A 14,323-nucleotide genomic window follows, 5' to 3' on the forward strand; every position below is an offset into this window, starting at 1 on the left:
TACAGTAATGGAGAATCAGCTAGACCTGAGTTCAAACTGCTGCTTCAATCTCTAATAGATATGTGATTTGGGATGCAGATTTTCTCATCTGTACAATGAAGAGAAAAATGTAGTACCTACCTCCTAACGTTGTCACAATTTTAAAAATTATACGTGAAGACTGAAAAGACTGCATATTTTAAGTGTTCAATTAGTGGTGGTATTGGCAGTTTTTACTTAGAGTATATAATGCTTAATACTATTAGTACTGGTAAATTATGAAGTGATATCACAAATTCTTTAAGTGTTTTCTTTAGATCATACAGTTCTAAAGAGATAGCTACTCCAATCTTGGCAGTGGCAAAATGTAAGTGACTATAATGTAGATTCAAATTCTAAACCACAATCTCATGTTTAATTCTGTTTCAGATCTACCACCACTAAAATATTTAAGCAGTCAAAAATACATTTATCCTTGAGAAGCATACAGTTTATGCTTTCACATTCAATTTTTTATAGTATCACCTCTCCTACAAAGCTTCCGTTGTCTAATCAATCTAGCATGCAATCTCATTCCAGTAGAACAACACCATGCATTTTAAAGTATTTATACATTTTTCCAACATTTATCAACACCATTTCTTGCAAATTTAAATGAAAAATAAATAGTTCCTTAATGAGCTTTAAAAAGTCAAGACTTTTTCATTTTTCATTTCCCCAATTCATTTTCATTTTTCGTTTCCCCAAAAGAGAGGGTGAAAATAAAGAAAAATCAAGGAAGATTTTTTTAAAGGTGCAGGAGGAATAGGCGGAAGGATAAAATAAAAATAAAACCAGAAATATCTCTGGTGTTTTTCAGGGCCAACAGCTTACAGAAGTGTCCACCTCACCTGTGATTCATGGCCACAGACAAATGTGCTCCCATTTCCTTACTAGGGGCTTGGCTTTCAGTTTGTTGTACAAATTATCATCTTTTATCCTCCATCATTTTTTGGACCTCAAGACAGTTAAATCACAGCTTTCCAGAGATTAAAGGAATCTTAGAAACCACATTCTTATCTCCACTTTCTTTTGTACAGCTTTCCAAGCTGGCAGGCAGCCTGATGCTCGAGAAGGCGGGTGCCTTCTAGATCACAAAATGACCATGAGTTAAGACCGGAGAGAGAATCAGGGCCTTCCCCCTCCCCAGGCAGAGTGGCTTCTCCATATGCGCTGTATTTCAGCATCAAATTTCCTATATTTCTGTCTCAAGTTTATTCTGTTTAGCAAAGAGCAATCCATTGGTTATTTTCTAACGACAATATTACATCTCAGAGTTAAAACAATGTATACTCTCAAATAGCCTTTTGATAAGACACTAACACCTGAATTACAAGAATAAGGACAAACTTCTCAATAGCATTAATTTTTCCTCCTTATTTGCTTATTTTCATAATGCAATTACATCAGCATAAGCTAAAGTCCTGTCACCTTAATTACCTGACTCTTTCATGGCTAGTTACTTGTGAGAGGTTTATGTCCACTCACTTCATAATAAATGACCATAATTTTTGAAAGGATGATTTGTTTCACTTATTATACATGTGTTTAGTGTGCATACAGATAATAACAGTAAATATTAAAACAATTTCCATGTGAAAAATGTCCTTGAAATCCAACAAATATCTGCTGAAATTCAAGCAACAGAAATTATTCAACAATCTCGAACACTTGTGATTCATGTCTTCTCTGAGTCACCTAACCAATTGTCAAAATAGAGAAAAGGACAACAGAACATTCTCAACTTCCAAAAATTAGCAGCTTTCAGATATAGAGAAGACTACAGGAAAAGAATACTGGTCCTCAGGTCTGAGTGCCCAGTGATCAACCTAAAGGGCAGATAATAGTAACCCTATCCTCTGAGGTGACCAGCAGAAAAAAATTACCTCTGGAGAAAAGATTCCCTCCCTGTATACTATTTTAATTACAAAATAATTCTCATCTCATTTGGAAAATTGATGCTAATTTTTTGGTGCTGTTGTTGTATGTGTGGGGTTTCCTTTTTGTTGTTGTTTTGTTTTGTTTTGTTTTTGCTAAGCCATCTACATGTGAAATTTAACTATATAATGCAGATACACAAACCACTTAAGTCACATGCCCTACTTCAAGATTTGAAACAGTTTGCTTAAATGCTTTCCAGTTAAAAAGTAATATTAAAAATGAAGTATAATTACCTTTCCAAAGTCACGCACATCAAACAGGTCAAATGCCTCGAAAAGTTCACTTTTCCTCATTCCAAATGTCTCACAACAGGCCGTGAGAAATGTCCTTATGTTCTTCAAACAGAGAAACTGAGGAATGGAAAAGAGCAGTTAGCATATAGTTAATTATTCTGAATGCTATTCATCCTCTGTAACACTCAGACTGCTCTAAAAATGACAAGAAAGCGTCAAGCAGCCTTTGAGGTTACTTTTCAATTACTCATTCAGCAGTACTGACCGGGCCTGCAGTCTCTCTTAGGCACAGGTGATACAGCTGTGACCAAGGCAATTTCTATCCTCATGAAACTCACATTCTAATATGAAAAGACAGACAAAACAGACAAAGCAACAAACACAAATAAGCAAGTATTTTTACTTTCATATGGTGGTAAGTGCAATAGAGAAAAATAAAGCCTGGAGGAGGGATCAGGAGAGTTGGTGGGGCTGGGTGGGGGAACTTAAACAGGATGGTTAGAGAAGGTCTCACAGAGAAGAGGATGGTGGAGCAGAGATCTGAGGTGCAAAAGGAGCAAGCCATGGAGAACTGTAGCACACAACAGCCCAGCCTAAAGAAGTGTCCCATACCAAGGCCCTGACATAGAGCCCTCTAAGCATGTCTGAGAAAGGGGTCAACGCAGCAAGGCAGAGTGAGTAATGGGGGGAAAAGGAGGAGAGATGGAAAGCTAGTGGGGTCAGATGATGAAGATCTTTATTGGACAGTTTTTACTCTGACTGATATGGGAGGTCATTGAAGGCCTTGGCCAAAAGGAGGACATAATCTGATGGTTTAAAAAGGTCTTTTTGGCCTGTTGTGCTGAATATAGAGTGAAAGGGGCTGGAACTAGGGTGGAGGCAGAAAAAACCAGACAGAAGGCTCTTGCAATAACCCAGGTGAGAGACAACTGTGGGAAGACCAGAGTGTGGTCACTTTTTGACTGTGTTAAATCTGAGAGGCCTATTAGTCATCCAAAAAGTGTGGAGTCCAGGGGATAGGTGTGTACTTCAGACAGTAATATGGGAGTCTTTAGTGTACAGAGGACTGTTAACCATGACACTGGCTGAAATGACTTTGGAAGAGAGCAAAGAAGAGGAGAGTACCTGAGCCAGGAAACTTTAAAGGATCAGGAAAAGAGCAGGAGCTCACAAAGGAGTCTTAGTAAGAGTGACCAGTGAGGAAGTAGGAAAACCAGGAGATAGAGTTTTCCTGAAGCCACGTAAAGGAAGTGTTTCTAGATGAAGGGAGTGGAAAACTATATCAGATGCTGCAGATGGCCAAATAGGATTTAGACCAATGGATTGGTCAACACTGCCCATGGATTCTGGCAGTGTGAACCTCACAGGTACCTTGACAAAAGCAAGCTCTATATGGAGGAGTGGGTTGTGAAAGGCTTCTTGGAGTTGGTTTCAGAGACAAAGAGAGAAAAGGAAGTGAAGACAGAATATGGATTCCTGAGTTTTGCTGCAGAGGAGAACAGAGAAATGGTCAAGAGTTTTAAGAAACGGCAGATGTCGAGACATGTTTCTGTTTTGATGGGAATAACTTGATAGAGAGGGGAAAGTTGGTCACAAAGGAGAGAGGGACAGTTCCCCAAATGTAGTCCTGATTAGGTGAAGTGGGGAGAGATCAAGTGTTTAAGTGCAGCAGCTGACCTTAGAGAAGAGCATGGTCAGCTCATCCACACTATAAGAGGGAGACAGGAGGGAAGGCAGATGCTATTGACTACTCAAAAAAACCAAAGTTAAAATTTGCTTTCAGTGTCTAAAAGACTCAGATCAACCTAAGCAAAATACACACATACCCTAACTGCAGTGGCACATATTTTTTAAAAAATACACATGTGAAAACTTTAAATAAATGCATTTTGTTGTATGTAAGTTATACCAAAATAAAGTTTAAAAAAATGGAGAAAAACCTACTAACCATCAAAAAGTGAGCAACGTATTAGCTAATTATTGTATCTTTACTTTTTTTTTTTTTTTTTCTGAGACGGAGTCTCGCTCTGTCGCCCAGGCTGGAGTGCAGTGGCGCAATCTCGGCTCACTGCAAGCTCCGCCTCCCGGGTTCACGCCATTCTCCTGCCTCAGCCTCTCCGAGTAGCTGGGACTACAGGCGCCCGCCACCACGCCCGGCTAATTTTTTGTATTTTTAGTAGAGACGGGGTTTCACTGTGGTCTCGATCTCCTGACCTCGTGGTCCGCCCGCCTCGGCCTCCCAAAGTGCTGGGATTACAAGAGTGAGCCACCGCACCCGGCCTTTGCTTTTTTAAAAGGGTTGCCAATGTCTTCATTCATCGTTTTATCTTGGTTTTTTTTTTTAATTTGCAGAAAGCATATCTTTTTTACTTCATCTATTAATACGTTTGAAACATTCGGATTATTCATAGGCTTAACTTAGACACACTTTACCCTTCACAAGAATCATTCTCAGAGGCCTAAATATTTCAGGAGGGATTAAAGCCACATGGGAAGCATCATAAACCCTTTGAAACACAAAGGCAGCAGCTAATCAGCACATGCAGTTACTGCTTTCACTTTAAAAAATTCATAAGAGACCTTTAAGACACAGAATCACTCTGCATGTAGCTCTTCCACATAGAATTGCTTATTTACAGATTAAAAGCCTTGCATTCTACCAAGACAGATAATAATTACTCTCTTGGGGATTATGCAACTGCTCTCTTGCAATATCGTTTACATAATTAAGTGCCTGACTCATAGCTCACCAAGGAACAAAACATAATTGCACACACCACCCTCTGAAGATTTCCCACCAAACTCAAACTTTCCCCACCTGTAGGGAAAGCTGCGGAAGACTTCCACTAAAGTGCTTTGATAACTAATTCAGAAAAGCAAGTATTATTACTAAAAGTTAAAACAATATGAAATATTGCATGCACAGAAGATTTAAAAAGAGGCCTTCCCCTTACTTCTGGAATTCATCTTAAACTTACTTGTCCCTTAACTAGTTCAGATCTACTAAATTCCACAAATATTTACTGAATTTGAAAGTCACTTACATACTCTCACTTTTCCAGGCAATCCTCAAATTTGGTCACCTCTTTATTTATGTATTTTTCAGTTAACAGTTTTTGAATTCCTACAACATTACACACACTACAAATGTTAAAAATGAACAACACAAAGCTCTTCCTCAAGCTTCTCTATTAAATTTATCAGGAGATTTCCCCACTGCTCTAAAATTTGACTAAATTAGTGCTGAGTCTAGTGTGAGCCTAGTGTTATTCACTAGGCTTGCAAGTGTGTGGCTCTGTGCACATATAGGAACAGAGCTGAGGAATAGAGGAAGTGAGCCTGCCAGCCTGCCAGCAGTCCACTCCAGGACTTTTGCTTTGCTTTTACCAAACTGATTTTTTTCCAGTTTATTTTATTTTTTTGAATTTCAGAACAAAAGTTGAAAGAATACAATGAACATTCCATCTACACACAATTGCAACATAGTGCCATATATGCTTTTGCATCTATACTCTTTATATATTTATAAAATTTATTTTGTTGAGCTATTTGAAAATGAATTACAGATAACACTTGACTCCTAAATACTCTGACTCTACATGCAACTCCTAGGAATAAGGACATTTTTCCTACAGATCAACAATACCATTGTATCTAAGAAAATTAACAATAATTTCATATTATCTAATATCCATTCCATATTCAAATTTCCTCAATTGCCCACTTTTAGTACTATTTTTTCCCCAGTCTAGGATCCAGTCATGTTTTACCCACTGCATTTGGCAGTTTTATCTTTTCAGTATCTTTTAATCTAAAAATCCTTTTGCGTTTATTCTTCTTTAATGACACTGACTTTTTGAAGAGTCCAGGCTGGTTGTCTTACAAAATGTCCCAAACTCTGCATTTGTTTGGTTGTTTCTTCATGGTATCATTAAACCTATTATTCTTTCATTTGTATTTCCTGTCAACTGAAAGCTAAATCTAGATTCAAATTAAAGTTTTGATAAAAGTACTTCATACTGTGAACTTCATATTTCATCACATCAGAAGACACAATATGTTAGGGTGTCCCATCATTATTGAAGCTAAACTCAATCATTTAGTTAAGATGGTTACTGCCACATCTCTCTACTATAAAGGTACATGTCCCCCATTTATAGCAGTAAGTAACCCGGGGTGAAGATGTGGTACCATGTGGCTGTCCTATTTCCCCAATAATTTTTCACAATGGGATTAGTATTCCTTGATCATCCTTGCTTCAATTATTCTATATGAGACTTTAAAATAGTGATTTTTCTAACTCTATCATTCTTTTCTTATTCATATGCTAGTATTCTTTTGTAAAAAAAAAAAAAAAAAAAAAAAAAAAAAAAAAAAAAAAAAAAACAGAAATATCGCTTCCTTCCCCTGACCTCCCTTTTTTCTATTTTTGTAATAATCAGTTGCCATCATTATTTTTTTAATGCTCATATTGTCCCACGTTTGGCCACTGGGAGTCCCTTCAAATTGGTTTATGTTTCCTTTCGACATAATTAATAATTACATTAATCTTTGTTTCATTGCTTTCTTATATCAAGTTGTCCCAGGCCCATCTCACATTTTCACTGCTGTAGTTCTGGAATCAGCCATTTCTCCAAGTAAGTCTTATTTTCATTTATACAATAAATAGTATTTGGAAACCACCACACTGCTCCTAGAATACAAGAGCCAATTACATGAGAAGAACAAATACCTCCACCATTTGCTTAAGCAATCTATCACTTGCAACAGAACGGCTCTTATACACAGGATTGGCCAAACTGGCCTCTAATGTTCCTCTCAGAAAATTCTATAATTTTCTTTGTGGAGTGCATAATAAGCCAACTCTTATCTTACTGTGTTCAGACAAAAAGACAATTGAGATAACTGAAGAAAACTGATGAATGTATGATTTTATGGCTAGAGATGGGGTGTTTTGGCACAACAATACAACAGTCTATTCGTTCTTTGAGATTAGAAGTTATCTGCTAGACCTCTGAATCACCTGAAGCAGCTTCAAATATACTGCCTTCAGAGACAGTTTATGAGTCAGAAGGGCAAATCCAGCTCACTGTTTCATAACCATACCATTTTTGACAAAAAAGAATTGTACAACTTTGCTAAATCATCTAACTTATTTACATAAGTTAACTTTACAATTTGTTAGAATTTAGAATTTCAGGACTTAGAATTAAATAACTTTAAATTTCTTTAAATATTCAGTGTATCCATGTAAGAGTTGCCAATTAAGGATACACAAAAGTTTAAATAGCCATGCATCCTCATTTAACAAATATTCATGAGGTGCCTCTTATGCACTAGGCATAATGAAACTCCATAAAACAAATGCCCAATTGGGTAGTGATTGATTAATATATTAAACAAATGTTAATTGAATAAAAATGCCAAGAGCTGGATACAAGAAAAGCAAACATGATCCAGACTCTATACTCAAAGGCTTATTATAGTGAGACAGAACACACAGACGAGTTCACGGTTGCACAATAGTTTGGCAAGCGCAGTGAAGAATACATTCAGATGATCCTTGAGAGCCCTAGGGTATCAGGGACAGCTTTCTGGAAAAACTGATACATGAGGTAAGAAAGGATGAGTGGGAGTCACCTACACAAAGAGAAGGAGTGGTTGGTGTTTAGAAGGCAGAAAGGCAATTTCCAGACTTGCAGTGAGAGGATGCTCCAGGTAAATGGCAAAGAATGTGCATGAAAGCATGGACCACTTGGGGCAGTGGAAGTGGCTGAGATGGACACTTCTCTGGACAAGAACACTGACAGAAGGAACACAAGAGGGGAGCTGGGATGTCCGTGGCATGCCAAAGAGATCTTGGCTTTATCCTAGAAGTGAAGAGGTTAAAAGGCCTTAATTAGAAAACTGGAGGCCAGGCGCGGTGGCTCACGTCTGTAATCCCAACATCTCAGGAGGCCAAGGTGGGCAGATCACCTGAGGTCAGGAGCTCGAGACCAGCCTGGCCAACATGGCAAAGCCTCATCTCTGCTAAAAATACAAAGATTAGCTGGGTGTGGTGGCGCACACCTATGGTCCCAGCTACTGGGGAGGCTGAGGCATGATAATCGCTTGAACCTGGGAAATGGAGGTTGCAGTGAGCTGAGATCACCCCACTGTACTCCAGCCTGGGCAACAAAGTGACACTCTGTCTCAAAAAGAAAAAAAAAGCACCAAAGGAAAGTGGAATAGTCAGCTTTGCATTTATGATTATTGGTGTTGTAGTGATGTTTAAATGCTTGCTATGTGTCAAGCTCTATGCTAAATGTTTATGCCATTCAATCCTCACAACAATCCAATCAGAAAAGCTTTAATTTGTTTTTAATACATACTGAGACTTAGAGATTTACCAACATTTACATAACTGCTTTTGCCAAAGTAATGGAGTCAGGATTCAAATCCAGACATTCTGGCTACAGGGCCCATATCCTTAACTACTATGTTATATTAACTCCATTTTTGCAGCGTATAGAATTAAATGTTTTTCTTCTTACTAGAGAGATGATGTGGCATAGGAGGACAAGACAAGGACAATCAGGACATTATCATATAATTTAACAAGAAATAATGGGATTTAGACTAGGATAGTAGAAGGAGAAACGGGAAGAACTCTAGGAGATTACATGGAAAAGAAATATTTGGTAATTGACTGTGTGTGGGGAAACAGTGGGAGAGAAAAGAGAAGACCTCAGAATTATAACCATACCTCTCCCTGCCTTGGGCACTGGATGGATAGCAGGGCATTCACTGAAAATGGTAACTTAGCAAATTGGGGGACATAGTATGTGAAAAGGAGGCCAGGTAGTCAGTTAATTCTTGTCTTCACATATAAAAACTCCCAGTAATTAGATGCTGCCTAGCCTCTCTCAGATATATCCAGTGAAAAGTGATGTATTCTAATAACAAAGCCATGTGTCTTCAACAACCATGCTTAGCCTCTCTGCCTCTTCAGAAGGGCATGAATAGCTCGCTTATTTCAAGGTGAGGAAGGAAAATGGTAGAAAAGCACTCAATATCAATGCACATAACTTCCGAAGAAGAAAGTTTAAACCATCAAGGTCTAAAACATCCTAAAATTATACATCAGGCCAAAGCTCTCTGGATTAGAAAATGTTTCATAACTAGGTAGCTACTACAACAGATACAGCATGAGTGGCTTTTCAAGGTGCAGCCTCCTGTTACCACTTTAATGTTGGCAATATTGATGCTTAAAAAAGGAAATATTTGAAGGTCAGACTGCTAAAGTTCACTACAAAACTCTGAATCGCTCCTTTTCCTCTACCCCTTAAAAGTGCATGGTTTCCTTTTTCTCTACGTGTAAAAGCCATCTTGACTTTTCTGAAAGATATGAATGCAAACAGCATGGCTTTCCTTTTTTTATTTGAAAAAATAAACACCAACTTCTCCAAAATTGCTAGCAATAATGGACTAGTGGTGTTAACTGAGGCCATGGAAGAGGAAAAACCTCTACAGCTTATTGTGAGATGAGTGGTTTCAATCCCAACTGAGAAATGACATTTCATGAGAAGGTCGGTGAGTCCTAATAGACCTTCACACCGTGCAGATTTTCTAACTTATATTTGATGAGGCAAGGACCACCCACAGCCAACCTGTGTGTTGAAGAAAGAAGTTCTCAGCGTCTCAGAAGAAAGAAATTCTCAGTAGGACACTTGCTATTGAAAGATTGGCCCTGAATTTGAGGGTCTGGCATAATTCAAATTATGAGTGGCCATTATAATAAGATGATTGGCAGTTTTGAAAGGCACAGAAGAGACAACCATGAAGCCGATTTACAAACATTAAGGTACAAGAAGAATTCTCCTTCTTAGCTGAGTCTCAGCTTAGACTTTATCAAGCCTCTCCTTAGTCCTCTTCTCACCATAACTCCTCCTGTATCCCTCTCCAAAGGGCTCAGATCATCCTTTTTTTTAACTGGTAAGGAGGAAATGTAAGGAATATAATAATATCAAGCTTCTCTCTTACTAGAGTTCCCTATTTCTGTCCCTTTCACCATATCTTCTCTATATCTCTCTTTTAAAAGTAGGTGAGTAAATCTTACATCTCCTAGAAATTTAATAAAAGAAGAATTTTTATTTGTAGGGGACCTTATTTGTCCTTTTCCCCTGTGAATCAGTGGGTCCCAACAGAAGGGGCATCATCATCCTAAGAAATCGCATCTTCGGATATCCCCTGAATTACAAAATAAGTATGCTACATGTGGTATCAGTTTAAGACTGCACAATTTGAAGCTTCAAATTATTTTCGTACTGATGCTAATGTCACAGTAAGTGACGACCCTAAAGAACATGCAGAGAGGACATAAATGGAGAAGAGTTGTTCCTTAGCTCTAATCTTGTGATCAGTTCACTAAACCAAAACCTCCCTATTCTCAGCAAATTAAAAGCCAGTATTTCTGTTTTGATTATTGTCCAGGCCACAACTCATTTCTAATGGGTAATTTTTTAAGTCATTCGTTCAAAAATACAGTAATTTACCATTTAAAGTTAACAGGTTTTTTTCCACAGTATTCAATGCTAATGTACTGTCATGAGTTACATGTAATTATATTGAAATGGCTAAGCTCATAAATGCAGAGCTAAATTGTAAAAACACATGCATCCTCTTTGCTCTGCAGCACCTGGCTCACACCTGTTATGGTAATAACTGTGCTTGACTATAATATATCTATCTGACCACCTAGTGCCCTATAAAATAGTAAATATTTGAGAGTAAAGAATACATCTATATTGTCTTTGTATCCCAAAGCTTTTATAGCACATACATGTTTTCAAATAAATTGATGAATGAATCCTGATGCAGTTTATCTCTGGGAAAAATTAAATGCAACGATTCCTTAGTAGTCAGGGAACTCAGTAAAATTTTACATTAAATTGTCATCATATCCTCTTATTTCAATGTTAATGTAGCAATGTGTCTTTTTAAACTTACCTAAGAACATTTTTAGAAGTTAATATTTATAAATAATATCAATAAAGATTTTAAATTATTACGCAATTACATTCTTCGGCATGATTTTTAGTCTGTGTTTCCTGCCTCTGGTGTGTGTTCAATGGGAAGCTGCCAACTGATTTTCAGGGGCCCTTGGCCAGCAGTCACCATAAAACAGACACACAAGCCCTCTGCTGCTTTCAACAGCTCTTGTCCTTATAAGAGGAAGCACTGCACCCCTTTCCCTTGGCAGAAACTTAGACTTAGAAACTCAGTTTCAAAGGTTTTTCTGTCAACCCCTGCATTAGTCCCTGGACACACAAAAGGAAAATAAGCAGCATCTTTACTCCTCCTTTTGTGTTTTTAGTCTTTGCACTAAAAAACTGAATACCTGGGAAGTGCAGAGGTCAAAGTTAGCCTGAATCATCTATTTTCCTAAGTTAATTAACTTGCTAATGAAAGTGGTGCATGTCACTGCCTTTAGTGAAAGAAAGTAGCACTCAAATACTTTGTTAGCCAGAATCATCTATTTTCCTAAGTTAATTAACCTGCTAATGAAAGTGGTGCATGTCACTGCCTTTAGTGAAAGAAAGTAGCACTCATCTGCTTTGTTAGCCAGAAGACAGCTAGCTCAAAGCAAGCCAGAGATGTGGCCCAGTTTACAAAAAACAAACAAAAAAAAAAGTTACAAAGAATAAGACCTGGCTGGGTGCGGTGGCTCAAGCCTGTAATCCCAGCACTTTGGGAGGCCGAGGCAGGCGGATCACAAGGTCAGGAAATCGAGACCATCCTGGCTAACATGGTGAAACCCCGTCTCTACTAAAAATACAAAAAATTAGCCAGGCGTGGTGGTGGGTGCCTGTAGTCCCAGCTATTCGGGAGGCTGAGGCAGGAGAATGGCATGAACCCGGGAGGCGGAGCTTGCAGTGAGCCAAGATTCTGCCACTGCACTCCAGCCTGGGCGACAGAGTGAGACTCCGTCTCAAAAAAAAAAAATTAAACCTAGTATTTGATAGCACAACAGAGGGACTACAGTCAATAACAATTTAACCATACATATTAAAATAACTAGAAGAGTACAATTGGGTTGTTTATATCACAAAGGATAAATGTTTGAGGGGACAGATACCTAATTTTCCATAATGTGATTATTACACACTACATGCCTGTACCAAAATAGCTCAGGTACCCCATAAATATATACACCTACTATGTACCCCCAAAATTAAAAATAAATTATTTATTATTATTATTATTATTTTGAGACAGGGTCTTTCTTGCTCTGTCACCCAGGCTGGAGTGCAGTGGTGCAATCTCAGTTCACTACAGCCTCAGTCTGATTTCATGTGCTCAAGTGATCCTCCCACCTCAGCCTCTAGACTAGCTGGGACTACAGGCATGCACCACCATGCCCCACAAATTTATTTATTTTTTTTTTTGTAGAGATGAGGTCTCACTGTGTTTCCCAGTCTGGCCTTGAACTCCTGGGATCAAATGATCCTCCCACCTTAACCTCCCAAAGCGCTGGGATTATAAGCATAAGCATCATGCCTGGCCCAAAACAATTAAACAATTTTTTAAAACATAAATTTTTTTTAAAATGTGGCACAATCTACATTCCAAAGAAAGCTTGCAAGGTTCTCTACTTAGGGCATGGAAAATAAGCATTTCTTTCTACATACATGACAAAGAAGTAGTAGAATACTGTAACTAAGGTTAGGATTTTGGTATCAGGGGAAACAGTGGTGGTTTAGCAATAGTAATGTCAGCAGTAAAAATAACAGTGGAATAGAAGTAGTGGTAATAATTGGACTAGCAGTGGTAGTGGTAGCAGCTGCTAACACAAGCATGGAGAGTATCTAGGCTAGAAGTGGACTGCCCTTCCAAGGCAGAGGAGCTTCAGAACGGCACACCAGCCAAGAAAACAGCTCCCTGTGAAGCAGGGAACAAGAATCGCCATCCTTGCCTTGCCCCAGGAGGGGGGAGCTGGGGCTGTTCCTCATTAGAGTACAACATTCGAAATGAGGGAAAAGTCTCCGGTGACACATAAGTCTGTTGCTTTTATTTATTTTTATTTTTTTCAGATGGCATATTTTTCCTTACCTGGATAATACTGCTATATGATATGCTAATGGCAAACTAATGCTAATGCTACATCAATTCACTAAATGAATTGTTATGCTGTAATTTGAACTCTCCTCACCACAATTTATTTAAAAAGTACCAACAGTTAAAAAAAAAAGAAAAGAAAAGAAAAATACAGTCAAAAAACATTACATTTTAATTCCCCATGAGTAAATTGATAAGTAATTGGAAAATAATCACTGGGAGAACATGGGATAGTCAAGCATAACAAACCTACAGAAAGATAATTATCTACAAATGTAGAGGTACATTTACCTGCCTACCCACCTCTTCAAGCCTAAGTCTCTTCCTCCTCATTTAACCTGCCCTTGACTTGTAACAATACTTACCTGTATCAGGTAAGTACTGTTACAATTCCCATTTACAGACAAAGCCACTGGGGCACAGACAGGTAAAACAATTGGCCCTACGCCACATAGCCAGTAAGTGATGGGGCAAGGTTCTAACCCAGGCTGTTGGCTCCCAAACCATGCCTTTAACAACCATGATATTCTGTCTCTTATATGGCAGACTGTCCCAAACTAGGGAGCTGGGAGCTACAGGTTCTTTCCTGAAGGGGATGATAATCTTGTGAAGGAGAGAAACACACGAACAGGACATGTCAATCCCAGTGTAACACTAGGTTTAGTTCCAACAAAGGGAAATTCATATCTCCAAGGAAGTGGCTGAAATGAACATACAAGGATGAAAAAAAAGGTCATGAGAAACAGTATGGTGAGAAGCAAGGGGACTAGCACATGCAAAGGCCTGGCCAGAATTTTGGAGGAAATGCAGTAATTCAACTGGAAGTCGGAATTAATTTCTCTGTAAGAACAAGATAATGCCTCACAGCCATGATCCTGCCTCCTACAAACAACTTACAGTATTGACATATGTCCCAAGTATGACACTAAGAACTTGCCAGGGAGTATCTTAGTTAATACACATAACCCGATGAAGAAGATGCCATTATTCCATTCTATCCATAATGAAACTGAGATGCCACAAATAACCCAAAG

At 38.4% G+C, this 14,323-nt stretch overlaps 1 protein-coding gene across 2 annotated transcripts in view; it reads right to left on the reverse strand.

Annotated features, from left to right (window-relative positions):
- Positions 1 to 14,323, reverse strand: part of VAV3 (vav guanine nucleotide exchange factor 3) — a 399,477-nt gene that overhangs the window by 304,387 nt on the left and 80,767 nt on the right. For both annotated transcript variants that reach the window (XM_063624405.1, XM_063624404.1), the window contains exon 2: positions 2,193 to 2,309. In XM_063624405.1, coding sequence (XP_063480475.1) covers positions 2,193 to 2,309 — 117 coding nt within the window. The remainder of the gene's footprint in view (positions 1 to 2,192; positions 2,310 to 14,323) is intronic.

This window comes from Symphalangus syndactylus, chromosome 12 (genome assembly GCF_028878055.3).
Source record: "Symphalangus syndactylus isolate Jambi chromosome 12, NHGRI_mSymSyn1-v2.1_pri, whole genome shotgun sequence".
In the NCBI taxonomy this organism is placed as follows: Eukaryota; Metazoa; Chordata; class Mammalia; order Primates; family Hylobatidae; genus Symphalangus; species Symphalangus syndactylus.